Source organism: Gobius niger (assembly GCF_951799975.1).
Source record: "Gobius niger genome assembly, chromosome: 2".
In the NCBI taxonomy this organism is placed as follows: domain Eukaryota; kingdom Metazoa; phylum Chordata; class Actinopteri; order Gobiiformes; family Gobiidae; genus Gobius; species Gobius niger.
Window position 1 is genome coordinate 21,599,234 of NC_136853.1, and position 14,401 is coordinate 21,613,634.

The 14,401-nt window shown below is 42.1% G+C and overlaps 2 protein-coding genes across 3 annotated transcripts; one reads left to right on the forward strand and one right to left on the reverse strand.

Moving 5' to 3' along the window:
* Window positions 1-86: 86 nt before the first annotated feature.
* dhx29 (DEAH (Asp-Glu-Ala-His) box polypeptide 29) lies at window positions 87-9,323 on the forward strand. The gene is made up of 28 exons (XM_079551350.1): window positions 87-295; window positions 441-508; window positions 739-852; window positions 927-1,056; window positions 1,122-1,258; window positions 1,339-1,485; window positions 1,638-1,764; window positions 1,836-1,994; window positions 2,067-2,232; window positions 3,505-3,625; window positions 3,711-4,091; window positions 4,879-5,145; window positions 5,233-5,376; window positions 5,455-5,631; window positions 5,693-5,833; window positions 5,911-6,052; window positions 6,129-6,249; window positions 6,330-6,414; window positions 6,484-6,572; window positions 6,661-6,789; window positions 6,877-6,952; window positions 7,044-7,268; window positions 7,363-7,499; window positions 8,158-8,248; window positions 8,334-8,630; window positions 8,697-8,828; window positions 8,903-8,999; window positions 9,076-9,323. The coding sequence occupies exons 1-28, from the start codon at window positions 130-132 to the stop codon at window positions 9,129-9,131; spliced, it is 4,122 nt and encodes a 1,373-aa protein (XP_079407476.1). The 5' UTR covers window positions 87-129; the 3' UTR covers window positions 9,132-9,323.
* A 186-nt stretch (window positions 9,324-9,509) lies between these two features.
* Window positions 9,510-13,469, reverse strand: pstpip2 (proline-serine-threonine phosphatase interacting protein 2). Of its 2 annotated transcripts, XM_079551968.1 has the most exons (13): window positions 13,320-13,469; window positions 12,367-12,467; window positions 12,225-12,299; window positions 11,880-11,914; window positions 11,684-11,790; window positions 11,553-11,615; window positions 11,259-11,351; window positions 11,121-11,166; window positions 10,979-11,058; window positions 10,816-10,914; window positions 9,947-10,043; window positions 9,672-9,872; window positions 9,511-9,601 (listed from the first exon to the last, which is right to left on the reverse strand). In XM_079551968.1, exons 1-12 carry the CDS (start codon window positions 13,350-13,352, stop codon window positions 9,781-9,783), a joined length of 921 nt encoding a protein of 306 aa, XP_079408094.1. In that variant the 5' UTR covers window positions 13,353-13,469; the 3' UTR covers window positions 9,511-9,601; window positions 9,672-9,780. The 2 variants fall into 2 exon arrangements, with proteins under 2 accessions (XP_079408093.1, XP_079408094.1); XM_079551967.1 differs by lacking the exon at window positions 11,880-11,914 and having other exon boundaries at window positions 9,510-9,601; window positions 11,684-11,831.
* Between the last annotated feature and the right edge of the window lie 932 nt (window positions 13,470-14,401).

The window sequence follows — 14,401 nt, forward strand, 5'->3', positions numbered from 1 at the left end:
GCGTTGATGCTGTGCCTGTCGGCCACGATGAGGGACACATATTAAACTCATCCACTGTCCAGGGCCCGTATATCCAGCGTTACTGGACACGTTACACAGGAGTTGTGGTGAGGCCTGCCCTGGATCCAGATGGGCGGAAAGAAGAAGAAAGGGGGGGCGGGGGCGGCTCCTGCGGGGTGTCCGGCACCGACAGCCAGGACCGGCTCAGCGTCAGGGAGCACCACGACAGAAGAACAGAAGATACAGGCGTCCAACAGCAGGCCGACCAAACCAGCCCAAGAAAACAAGTCCAAAGGTCTCAAACATGATGTTACAGCTGCTTTCACTGATGTAAACAATGTCACAGGAAGAAACGCATTCTTCAAATCTCAACGGGATGTGTTGTTATAGACATCGTTACCTTTAACGCTGACACCAGCTTTGTGTCCCCTTCTCTGCAGTTCCAAAAAACTACAGTCTTGCCAATGTAGCACAAGTGGATGCAGGTTCTGACAAGTCAGTTCTTAAAGTGAGTGTTGTTTCATAAGGCCTGCCCAGGGTCGGTTTATCTGACTGTACTGGACAAGTCTGCACTTACTCTGCACTATTGTGTGTCTCTACATCTGCACTGTACTATGTGCCCAGAACGAATCTCAATTCAGTCCCATTCATTCATTCACAATGTTACAATGTACAGTGTGTGGCAAATTCAGGTCTTTAATTTAAGACAGGTGCCAATTATTTTTTTTATTTTGACAGGTGGCAATTCAAGGAGACCTGGAGAGGAAAATCATCAGACTGATTAATGATTTTTGTCAAGAGTATGCCAACAAAGGGCCCGTGTCAGGCAGACTCACAAACAAGAAATTAATGGTAAGACTTGTGCATCGCTATGATTTTTAAGCAATATAAATCAGTGCTGGCCAAGAGCATTTTTGTGCATACAGGATCTTTACATCGCTCTGGAGAAGTTCAACTTTAAGAGGGAGCACATTGAGGAGTCGATGAAGAGTAGTGTGCTCTATGGAGGCGATCTCCACTCTGCTCTCGATTGGCTTTGCCTCAACCTGAAAGATGGTAGGTGACAAAGTAGTCAGTGCCATGTTTAGCATAAAGCATTTCTGACTGTGTATTTATGACAGAGGAGCTGCCAGAAGGCTTTTGCCAGCAAATGCAGGAGGAGAGTCAAAGAAACAGGCCTAAGTTTCAGCCCCCTGTTCAACAGAAAACACCAACAATGAGTGTTCAAGCATCAGCCAAAACGTCCAAAACAACCAAAGTATGCACTGAAAAGATTTAAATAGCTTTCTGTGGGGGGTTAATGCTGTGTCGTTCTGACCAACTTTTGTGTTTTGTCAGGTTGAGGATGAAGCTGCCTCTGTGAAAAACTGGATCCTGAGGTATGCAGAACAAAGCTCTGATGAGGAGGAGGAGGAGGAGGAGGAAGACCAAAAAGTTGGACCAAAAATCTCACGCAACCCTGAGATGGATGAAAAGTTTGACCCTGTAAGTTGAGCTGCCAATTTATTCTACAAGTATTTCCATTTTTGTTCTAATGAGACTGTTAAAAGCAGTTATTGTAATAATGCAGCTATGTATCTACCACCACACATGCTCTCACTGATTTCTATAATATTGTTTGTGGTGTTATGTTGTAGAACGAGCGGTATTTGGTCCTCACTGCTCAGCTGTATGACACCAAAGAAATGGCTAATGCTGCTAAAGCCAAAGGAGACAAACTGGGTCAAAGAACAGCACAGGATCGGATACGTGTCATACAGCAAGGTCTGTGTGCGACAAAAGACCTGACATGTGTTTAAGTACAGACTGAAATTTGATATTTTGCTTCTTGCTAGAAATGAAGCAGCTTGAATCCCACCCCGTATTTAACCCTGCTATTAAAGTGAGCGATGCACCCGCAAAAGACCGCAAAACTCTTCCAGCCTCTGATGACAAAGAAGGTTTGGGATTCCAATTGTTTGAAAAAGCTGAAAAAGAGCCCCCTGCTGAAAAAGGTTTGCCCCTAAATCAATATTCTCGATGTTAATGTACAAGAAATGGAGGACTAACCTGACTGTCTTTTACAGTTAAAAAACACGAGCCAAAAGATGTACGTAATTTCGATTATACTGCTCGCAGCTGGACAGGAAAATCTCCCAAGCAGTTTCTCATCGATTGGGTCAGAAAGAACCTCCCCAAGAGCCCCCCACCGGCTTTTCACAAGGTCGCTGCTGGACGATACTGGAAATGCAGGTATATGGGTTTCTTGGGTAATGAAATTGGTGTTCATACTTAAAGGATTAAAAGATGAAATATAGTTGGAGCAAATGTGCTGACTGGAGAGGAGGGGGCGCCAATGATCTTCTCAGTTGTGCTCAGTATGTGCTGATGTTGTGCCACACGGTGATGCAGCTGGTCAGGATGCTCTCCATGGTAACAATTTACAGAGAAAGTAGAGATGCTGTCGTTTCTTGGCCAGTGATGTTGTATTTGTGGATCAGGATCGGTTCCCTGGGATGTGCACACACCCAGGAACTTTGTGCTGGTGGCTTTCTCCTCAACAGCAGCTCAGTTGATTGTCAGGAGCATGCTGAATGTGCACTCTACAAAAGTCTAATCTCCTTTTGTTGTGGTGTTTCGGACCCACATTTCGGACCTGATCTTGTGTTTCTAAACGTAGGGCTGTAGACTGCTGCTGATGGGGGGGGGGGAGGGCACTCTGTGAAATCATCAGCCCTAGACCTGACCCAGTAAGTGGGTTGGACGTGGGCTGGACAGACGCGCATGGTGAAAGGCGAATAGAATAGAATAGCATAGCATAGCATAGCACAGCATAGCATAGCATAGCAATGTAATAAAGATACATAATACATTAAAAGTCCATTATAAAATCAGTTCATTGCAGACGCAGCAGATTCACTTAATCAAAAGAAAAGGAACAGAACACACTGACCGACATTAGCGGTTACAACTTATTCTGCTCCTTGATAGCAAACGGCACAAAATAATTCCTGTACACATTTTTCTTCGTCTGTATCTCTGCCGTGATGGAAGGAGCTCAAAGTGATGGGACAGTGGATGGCTATAGTCATCTGTGATCTTATGACAGACACGATGCACTGCTTTACTGTAATGCTGACACAAATTGGTTTGTTGTTGGCCTGTGATTTTACTGCCCTGCCAAACCAGGAGACTATGGTAAATGTCAGTAAAGGGGAGGAAGAGATGAGGAGAGGCTGCTAATAGGAAGCATTACGGCTCACCACGCCTCAGATGCCCCTTATCCACCGGCCGAGGCAGAAGGTGAGCATACAAGATACCAGCCTCGTCTGTACCAGCACTGTAGTTGCACCAAGTGGAAGATCGTGCCCTTTGGGAGAGATTGTCTGTGTGCTCCATGTGGCCAGGCTGCTCCGCTCACTCCTGTAGTTTGATGAGACCCACCACTGTTGTGTCGTCGTCTGTGTTCCCGGGTAGTCACGAAATATGATCATTTTATAAATAATCATGCTTTTCCTTTGTTAGAGTGCGAATTCAACGGCTGGAGGATGTGTTTGAAGCTTGTCCCACTATTGTGACTGAGGACAGCATGCAGGCACAACATCTAGCAGCAACCCTTGCATTGTACAACTTGGTAAAAGGCCAGGTAACGAATCGGCCCATCCACATGTCCTCTTAAGTTGTATTTGTTCACAAAAAAATCAACAACTGTTTTTTTTTTTTTTCCTCAGTCGGTGCATCAGCTGCTACCTCCCACCTACAGGGACGTGTGGCTGGAGTGGAGAGACAGTGAACTACAGCAGCAGGAGGAGAGTCGCACTGCTGCCAACAAACCCAGAGACCAGTTTATTTCTCGACTTCTCACGAAACTCAAACAGCAGCAAAACCAAGCGCCTGGAGCTCAGCCTCTGCCGACGGTGGGCAAGGAGGAAGATCAAGAGCCTGAGGATTCATGGGAAAACTTGGCAGCGTTGGATTTGGGAGATGCAAGGGACTTTCAGAAGTGTAAAAGTGACAACAATGAAGGGGGAAAGAAAAGCATTGCATCATTAGAGGCTGCTAAAGAGCTCCTTTTAAAGCTCAAGAAATCACCACGGGCCCAGAAATTACAGGTAGCTTTTTTTTGTCTAATACAGTAGTACTTAATAGTGTTGTTTGTTTTTTAGTTTAGAGCTTGTCAGATGTGGTTAGTACAGTAGTTTTATAATTCAGTACTTTTTACTTCTACTTCTGTAATATCATTTTGAAATAACAGTACTCTTTCTTGAGCAACATATTACGTAGTTCATCTGTATATGACAAAAAAATATAATTTTTTAAAGAAATTTAATATACAAATATCTGAATAGTCTTATTATTTTATGTTTTATGTGCAATTGTTTGGATTACTACACTTCTACTTGAGTAAAAGAAGAACTAAGTAACTTGTTTATCTTAAATCCTTTCCGTAGTCCCTCCGGGGGTAATACAAGTGTTAATGGGATGATTGGGGTCTCTTTCATCTCTCCCTGGTGTCTCTGGCCAGAAAACCACAATTGCAACTCTCCCTGCTCCGATCCGGAGTTGCAACACACACTTATAGAATCACAAAGAAGAAGCTAACAGGCTAACGGACAAAGCTAACTTCAGGCTAGCACCATTGAAACAGTATTTACAGCCAAGTTTGAATGAAAAAAAATATCTCCATAGTGTGATTGGATGTGCAACATCCCTCTGTCCCTTTGTCTTTTCTGTCAGCGTAGTATTTACTCTTACGGACAATTAATGAGTAAAAAAAACATGCTACGACAGGCCTCTAGGGCATGAGTTACTTCGTTCTGCTTTAAGTGATGTTGCTCAAGTAAATATTTAGTTTACTCTGCCATCCCCTGAAGCTCATTAACTCTTGTGACTTTCAAGGCGGAGCGAGAGCAGCTACCTGTTTTCCAACACCGGCATCATGTCTTAGAGGCTTTGCAGCGTCATCCTATTGTGGTCGTTGCTGGAGAGACTGGCAGCGGAAAGAGTACCCAGATACCGCAATTTGTACTGGAGCAAATGCTGACCTCAGGAAAAGGACCACAGCCATGCAACATCGTGGTAACCCAGCCTCGGAGGATATCTGCTATGAGCTTAGCCTGCAGAGTGAGTGAGGAACTGGGCTGTGAGGAGGGACCAGGATCCAAGGTATTCAAAAAAAAATTAATTGAGCACAAAACCATTGCACCATTTTGAAGCTCGGAACAAATAACTGGAATGATATTTTGTTTTTAGTCTTCGCTCTGTGGATATCAGATCCGAATGGAGAATTTTTCAGGTGAATGGACCCGCCTTCTCTACTGCACCACCGGGGTTTTATTGAGGAAACTTCAGCAGGACCGACACCTCAGCTCCCTGACACATATAATAGTCGATGAGGTATTCAAAGGTTTCTATTCACCGTATACACTCCACACAGTACTCCAGGTCACAGTTTGTGCATTTTCCCCGTCGCAGGTTCATGAGCGCAGTGTCCAGTCAGACTTCCTTCTGACTATTCTTAAGGATGTTGTTCAGAGGAGATCAGATTTGCAGCTCATTCTCATGAGTGCCACAGTTGACTGTCACAAATTCTCAAGTTATTTTAACCGTTGCCCTGTCATCACAATTCCCGGTCGGACTTTTCCGGTTGAGGTAAGTTCTGGTCACGATCTTTCTTGCAATTATCCGTCAGACTTAGTTTTGTGTGTGTTAGGTCTTTCATTTAGAAGACATCGTGGAGGAGACTGGATATGTCCTTGAAAAAGACTCCGAGTACTGTCAGAGAATCATGGAAGAAGAAGAGGAAGTCAGTATTTCTATCACTCAAAAGGGAGGAAAGACAGTACAACATCAGGTAGTAATGACTCTGGAGTAACATATAACATTATACATCTTTGTATAATATATAACTTTGGTTGTTTGTGTATTCAGGAAGTGATTACAAAAGACTCTCTTGGTTGGGATCTTGGTCCAGACTTGGATCATTTCAGCAACAGAACCAAGCATGTGCTTCAGTACATGAATCCCAATAAAATCAATATGGACTTACTGCTGGGCCTTATATATTATCTAGGTACATCTCATACCGTACCATTGCTAACATATGAAAACTGTATTTAAGAGTGTTTTCTTATTCTATTCCACACAAGATAAATCACCTCAGTTTGCAGAGGTGGATGGGGCAGTTCTCGTGTTCCTCCCAGGCCTTGCCCACATTCAGCAGTTGTATGACTTGCTCTCATCTGACAAGAATTTTAAAGACAAAAACAGGTAAAACATGGAGTTATGTATTTCAAAGGCAACAATACTGTTCATCAAACTCCCTACTTTTGCTTTCATTATGTTCACAGGTACAAGATTGTGGCGCTTCATTCCACCCTCTCATCTAAGGATCAAGCTGCTGCGTTTACAGTGCCTCCTGCTGGAATAAGAAAGGTACTGCTGATTTTAAAATGTGATCAAAAAACTGGGCATCAATTATTGTTACGCTGATTTCTTGTTTAGATTGTATTGTCAACCAATATTGCAGAGACCGGTGTCACTATACCGGATGTGGTCTTTGTCATTGACACTGGGAAAACTAAGGAGAATAAGTAAGTTACACAATACAGCACAGCATGAGAATTATAACATTTAATATTGAGACTGATTTGGAAACAATAATGTCCAATCTTTTTTTAGATATCACGAAAGCAGCCAAATGAGCTCACTGGTTGAAACATTTGTTTCTAAAGCCAGCGCCCTCCAGAGGCAGGGCCGAGCAGGTCGTGTTCGAAATGGATTCTGCTTCAGACTCTATGCAAAATACAGGTTTAAACTACAGGCTGTATAACATACTTCATACTGAACATACAGTCCATACAGTTTCAATTAGAGTTGTCTGTTTTTCACCTTTAGGTTCCAAAGCTTCATGGATTACTCTGTACCAGAAATACTTCGCGTCCCACTAGAGGAGCTCTGTCTGCATATAATGGTACACCTGTTACTACTGAAACCTGAGTTTAAAATCTGCTGTTCTATAAACTCATGCTCTGTTTCTCTCTCTCTCCCATGTGTCCCATTAGAAGTGTCAGTACGGCTCTCCAGAGGACTTCCTGGGACAAGCTTTGGACCCCCCGCAGCCTCAGTCAGTGAACAATGCTGTTAATCTGTTGAGGAAAATCGGCGCATGTCTCCCCAATGATCATGTGCTGACTCCCCTGGGACACCATCTCGCTGGCCTGCCTGTCAATGTGAAGATTGGTAAAATGCTCATCTATGGAGCCATCCTTGGCTGCCTGGAGCCTATTGTAAGTTTCACATATACATATACAAATGCTCGTATTTACATCCATGTTTGTCACAGATGAATGTGGAATGAATGAATTTTTTTTTTCTTTTCAGGCAACCATCGCTGCTGCTATTGCAGAAAAGTCTCCCTTTTCCACACCAATAAACCGAAAAGATGAAGCCAACCTGGCTAAAGCTGCACTTTCCTTTGCCAACTCTGACCACTTGACCTTATACAACGCCTATCTTGGGTAATATTAAGGACATTTGTGTGTCTGTGTGTGTGTGTGTGTGAATACTGTTCTGTGTTGTTATTTATCAGAAAGAAAGGAAAACTAGTGAAAAGTGTTTTAAGTGTTACATGAATTTGAACAGGCCCAAAATACTCTCTGACTCTGCAAAAGGTTTAGCGTCAAACATGTAATTGACTCATAACAAGAAACCCTGTTTGCGTCTGGGCTAACCCTGTGTTTAACCGATGATTGTTATGGGTGTGCCCCGCCTCACCTCCCAAACTTGCTTAATCAGTAATCAGCTCCGAGCTTCCTTAAATCCACAGAGCAGAACACTTTCCCCGTTAAATAGAATAAGATATGTCATATGTTTGTCACATTCTTTTTAATTGGTAAAAGAAATACCTCAAATAGTGTGTGCAGGCTAACCTCTCGTTAGGTCTGACTTGTAACTCTGCTGGGAGTGGGACATCATCAGTTCGTCTCCATGGAGATGTTGCTTTGCTTTGAGCACAGTTTGCCAAAATAGTATTGTCGATGTATAGCTGATCATGTTTCGTTCTTGTGTCGTCACAATATACCGTAACCTGGAATGATCCGCAAGAGTGGCTTTAAGGTCAAATACGTTATCAATTTCATGTAGCGACTAAACAGACATGGCTGACATTGTTTGCAGGTGGAAAAACACACAAACTGAAGGATACAAAGCAGAAATGTCCTACTGTAGAACGCACTTCCTCAATCGTACAGCCCTGGTTACAATAGAGGTAGCGTTCGTTTCCACTTTGTCTTTTTACCTAAAGTTACTCCAAGTTCATGTCACTGTGATTTAGTGTTTGTTTTTTGTTCCAGAATGTAAAGCTCGAGCTGATGAAGATGATGGAGCAGGCGGGTTTCTGGTCTTCTCGCCACTCTAGTCGCTTCAAACTCCATGCGGGCACACTGTCCCGGGCGCAGATCTCCATCCTGAACACAGCGCTGACGGCCGGGTTGTACGACAGCGTGGCTAAGCTTGTGTGCACTCCGTCTGTGGATGTGCTGGACCGTGTCGCCTGCAGTGTGGAGACGCCCCAAGGAAAGGCCCAGGTCCATCCCTCATCTGTGAACCGAAACCTACAGACACACGGGTGGCTTCTTTACCAGGAAAAGGTATTTGGCAAATGTCATACAAGCATAAAAGTTCTTCCATGAACATTTATATTCTCTTTATTTAAGGTCAAATACACCAAGATCTATTTGAGGGACACCACTCTGATAACTCCCTTCCCTATGCTGCTGTTTGGTGGTGACATAGACATTCAGCACAGAGAAAGACTAATCACATTGGATGGATGGATGCACTTCCAGGTCAGAGGTCAAATAATGAATTGAAGGGTCTTCATGCACTAACTCATTATTCTTCGTCTGTATCACTGGGCTAGGCTCCTGTTCGGATAGGTGTCATTTTTAAGCACCTACGAAGGCTACTTGATGCTGTGCTTGAGAAGAAGATGGAGAACCCCAAGTTAAATCTGGAAGGTAAATTTACAAAAGTGCATTTTTTTGGTCAGATTTCTTCTACTTGACGACTGATTTTGCCGTTTCACTGCTGCAGATGAGAGGACGATTCAGATCCTTCTGGAGTTGATCAAATCGGAGTATGCACAGTGACTTCTGCACACATTTCTCCATCTGTTTATCATAACACTGCAATGGACAGTATTCGCAATCCCAATGAAATGGACTTCACTGTCTATCATGCTGATTTTAAAACAACAATGTAATATTGAAAGTAAAGTGTAAATGTCCAGCACAAGGTGTTAGTGTTGACTCATGAAACAAACACTGAGTAATCTAAAATATGTTTATTTGCTGTAAAAAAAAATACACCTTTTATGACTAACCAGAAATGTCCTTGTGTTCTGAAAATGCACACAAAGCAAAGAGGTTTATCAGCTTCACGCTGACAAAAGCAAGTACCACAACACTGAGAATCGACAGCTGATAGGACAAATGTCAGAAGTTTGCACACATGATGTTGGCACGGCGGCGGTTGTTTTTCACACCCCTTTCGAAGCTGTCGCACTAGTTCCGGACGAGACTGTAGCCCCCGTCTTGCACAGTGGAATAGATCCCATCTCCTTTAAGACATAGATTATTTTGACTCCTAAAGCAATGGATTATGTAAACACAATGACAGCTCAGACATACCAGGGTGACTTCCTGGAACTGCAGGCACCTCTCTCCTTTGAATGATTAAGCACTTTAACAAATGAGGATGTAATAGCTGATTAGGATTGACTTAAGGTTGGAAAATGAACTACCTGTTCACTGGAGGTGGCATTCGAGGCGGGGGAGGAGTTGCGTGTGCAGTCCTCTGACCGCTGTAGAAGTTTTCATACACAAGTGGAGCTGAGGAGAGAATTGAGAAGAGGAATAAGCTACAAAGCACAGGTTGTTGATGATCGGCTGGTAAACATTCATACCAGGTGGTTTGTCGCCTGTTCGTCGGAGAATTATAAAGTGTTCGATATCCTCTTGAATGTCACATTGTTCCAGCGACTTCCTAACTTCCTCATACAGCTGTAAAGCACATGCATGGTATAACTTTGATATGAATGGGACACATTTAAGGGTATGCATTTCATAAGTGATTTGATGTAATAGTTGCTCATGTTTACATTATTATCCAATCATAAAGCAGAAGGAGCCCCACTCTTAAGTTTGCCAAATTTGGAAGTGAACACAAAAGTCCACACAATCCCAGAGATGCGTGGTTCAAGCTGGAGGATCTCGGCTTTCAAATGAGAAACGGCATATTCATATACAGTGAAACTTGTGTTTTTTATTTACCTCTTAACCCTAACATTTTCTCCAGTTTGGCTTAGTTCAAAATAGCGACAAAAAAAAAAGAAGGAAAACAGAGATGAAAATGCAACAAAAAGTGGCCAAAATGCTGCAAAAAAGCAACAAAAATTCATCAAATATGTGACAAAAAACAGATGGAAGTGCAGCAAATGTGATGAAAACACAATTATAAAAGCCACAAAAAAATCAAGAAAAATAGCTACAAAAAAAATTATGAAAATATAACAAAAGGGGGACAAAAACTCAACAGTGTGATAAAAAAAAATAGATGAAAAAGAACATGGCAAGAACGCGAGGAAAAAGATCAGTGTAGATCCATTTCGTAGGTCTTTAGTTTAACTTTACACTGGGCTGTAGGCTGTAACCCCTCCATTCCAGACACGTTTAGATTTGGGTAAAGCCGACCTGGAGGAAATGTGCTGGGTTCAGGCGGTTTTGAACCATTTAGCTCACGCTGAAAAACCCATTGTTTTAAAGTGGTCTGTACCTCGTCACTGGTCACGCTCTGCTGGGACAGGAGGTTTAAATGGAACCAGACTGTGTGTCTGATGAAGTTTATTCTGTCATTCGCCTGCTTTTCCAGCATCTGTCACAAAACATCTTCAATAGTAATCAAGGCCATTTCACACAGGACTTATAACAACCCTTACCTCACATGAATAAACATGTTCCTTCTGCCATTCATCTCGGATATTACCCAGGGTGGACAGACTCTGCTGGTATAACCTATCTGAGATTTTAATGACCATGTTAAACTCAATCAAACAAAACAACAACGTTCAATCAGCTCACCGGCTTCTTCTGCGTTTAGCTTGGCCTGCTGTGCTTTTGCATGCAGCTAAAACAACAAACAAGAGGAAACCGTTACACAGAAGATTTACATAATGTATAATATGTTTTTAAACAATAAAATAAAAAAGTTGACACTACCTTCTCGATATGCTTTGGGTTGTTGGTGTTTCGATACACATTTTGATCGGCCTCTTCTTTATCTCTGCACTTTTGCTCATAGGTTTTCTTTGACTGCAGGAAATGTCCACACATTAAAATGACTCACAACACAGCCTCCAATAATGTTAATGGGGTCAATGTCCATGTCCAGTGAGCGACACATGCAGTCAAATGCAGCTCTATTATTTGACTTCTTCTGCAGCTTCTCCTTTTTCATATTCAAATCCATCATATCTACCATTTTATGTTCCACATCAGATTCCTGTTACTCACGTCCACTGTTTTCTTGAACTGTGAGGCCTTCTGTTTGTGGAGAGCATCCATGTGCTGTTCTATCTGTTGGCGACGTGAAGAAGATTTCAAGGAGAACATAAAGATATATATCATATGAATAAAACACACACCTTCTTCCTGGCTTCTTTTTGTTTTTCCCTGAATTCCTCCAGCTTTCGGGCTTCCTCTCTCATGCTTTGTGCGAGGTGCAAATGGGCAAGGCTCACATGCTCCATCTCTTCACGGCCAAATGAATAACCATCAGTCACATGTACTTTACTTTATTCTTTGCATATGAGAAAAGAGAAGTGAAGCAGATGCACTTACGCAATTTGAAAATGTCCAGGGACCTTTTTAACGTGCTTGAAAGGGATCATGAAAATGATATTACAGACTGTTACATGAATGAACGTTTATGATGAAAGGTGATTTGAATCTTCCTCTTCCTACAGACTGACACATCCACAATACCACACTGGTCATGTGACGGCTGACAGAAAAGGAACTGAAGTTGATGCTATGACTAAGATGAGTTACTCAACAAAGGGGAGTACAGTGAATAATTTCAATATGTTTCTGTGCCATAGAGTAATTTCAGGGGTATTTTCGTGTATTGCTCATAAACCGACAATATGCTATATATAATAATAAATAATGCAGAACCTTACTTACTTCATTTCATTATGACCACACACTTTCTTTGACAGACCAAGTAAGTCTTTTGCATATTTTTCTTCAATCCCAGCTCTATAAGGTAAAAAAAAGAAAGTGTCTTTTGAATGGCAGAGAACATATAAGAGCATGTTACTGTTACCTGGCTTTCATGAAGTCTTCCACCTCCTTACATGTCCTTTTCCCCTCATTGTGATACTGAATAATGGCATCGTAGCCGACTGTGCTGGTTAATTCATTGTTCTGCATAAAATCAACATGAAAGTAACAATTGTGTTATACAGACTGTGAGCCACATTGTCACAATAGACAGAGAGTAAACTTAAATATGAAGGTTTTGTCCTATAACTCTCTGTACTTTAACAAAGCTGTGGCTGGAACAGAGAATATGCTGCTGTTTATCCTCTTAGCTCATTTTCTTTACTTTACCCGAATCTTAAAGCTTCTCGACTGGAGCGTACAGCCTCATTTGAAAGCTAAGACCTACAAAACTCTTCGTCCTTGTTATGATTTTTCTTGTTGGTTGTGCTTTCATCATGTTTTTGTTGCTTATTTGACATGTTTTGGTCACATTTTTCTGGCTTGATCACTGTTATAAGACCATGACAAAAAACTAAAAAGTGTGGCAATGAAAAGATGATTAAAAACGCAACAAAATTGAAGGAAGTTTTGTAGGTCTTAGCTTTCAAATGAGGCATATAGTCGAGAAGCTTTTAGATTTGGATAAAGCTGGAGAATATGTGCTCGGTCCAGGTGGGGGTTAAGAGGTAAATGGTCTCATATAGCGCTTTTCTACCTTCATTAGGCCCAAAGCGCTTTACATCAGGGAACCAGTCACACACTCATCCATACACCGACACACCGCAGGTAAGGTGGGTGAAGTGTTTTGCGCAAGGACACAACGACACATGGGGTTCGAAACCACGACCTTCTGATCACGTGACGACCCGCTCTACCAACAGCACCATAAATTTGCCATTTCATTTTCAACTATTAGCTATAAAAGACTAAAACAGCTGAAATGCCAGATACATTCAGGATAAGCGACGTGCAGGTTTAAAGGAGTAATAAAAAAATTAAAAAAAATAAACTCACCCAGAAATTATCCTTAAAGTGAAGGTGTTTCATGTTCACGAGCCCGGAGCACGGCCACTGCCACTGCCACTTCTTTGAAACTGTGACCTGCGTGGGCTGTGAGCGTTTTCACAATCACAGGAACGATCAGAAGAGACGGGGTGTAACTTTGCTGCCCCCTGGAGGTGAAGAACGGAGATCTGCACTAGCACTACTTTATGTCATAACTTTGAGAGACACACACACCACACACAGCCTCATAACCCCATGGCTTTCCTGCTGTTCCCTGTAGCAAACCTGATCAAAGTATCATTTTTGCCTCAGCCCGGGTTCATGAGGCTGTGACGAGTGTGAGAAACGTTTACAGCCGCTTATCAACCATGTGACCACGCTGCACTATTGACAAATTAGTTTCATATTTGATTTCCGCACACAGAGAACATTGTTTTTCCCTCATCTGCATGCTACTTTAGAACATGGGGTGACTTGGTTTTTTCCTTGGGATCACCTGACCTGACAGCTCACAGCAGTAATTTCCAAAGCACTTCCCTGTCTCCGCAGAGCATGTCACTGCCTGTAAACATGACGTGCCAACAGAAGCTGATACCGCCTCCAACACAATGGGCAAAACAAAAATATGTGCTTCTTACACAACCCCTTACAGGTGCATTTACTGTAGTTCAACTTCAAATGTGAAACAAAATATGATATAGACTCAATACATAGATATAGCCTTTATTTGTTATCATTTTCATTATTATGGCTCACAGTCCATTTTTAAAAGATTGTAATTTGTTTTTACCAGCTGAGCCATGATAATCAAAATGATAAGAAATAAAGGCTACATGTCCCACTTTGCATGTAAAGAGTCTGTCATATTAGATCCACAGTTTAAGCTGAACAACAGAAGTAAATGCACTTTTTCATGACACTCTAATGATATGACGAGCACCTGTACATTCTGATGAAAACAAACAGGTGAGGTCCTGCGTCAAGAGTGTTTATCTTATCATAACTAGATTATACGGAGACAAATGTACAGCACTTGTTTTTGCGCGCTGTTTCATAATATTAGTTTTTTCTGGGACAACAAGGAGAGATCA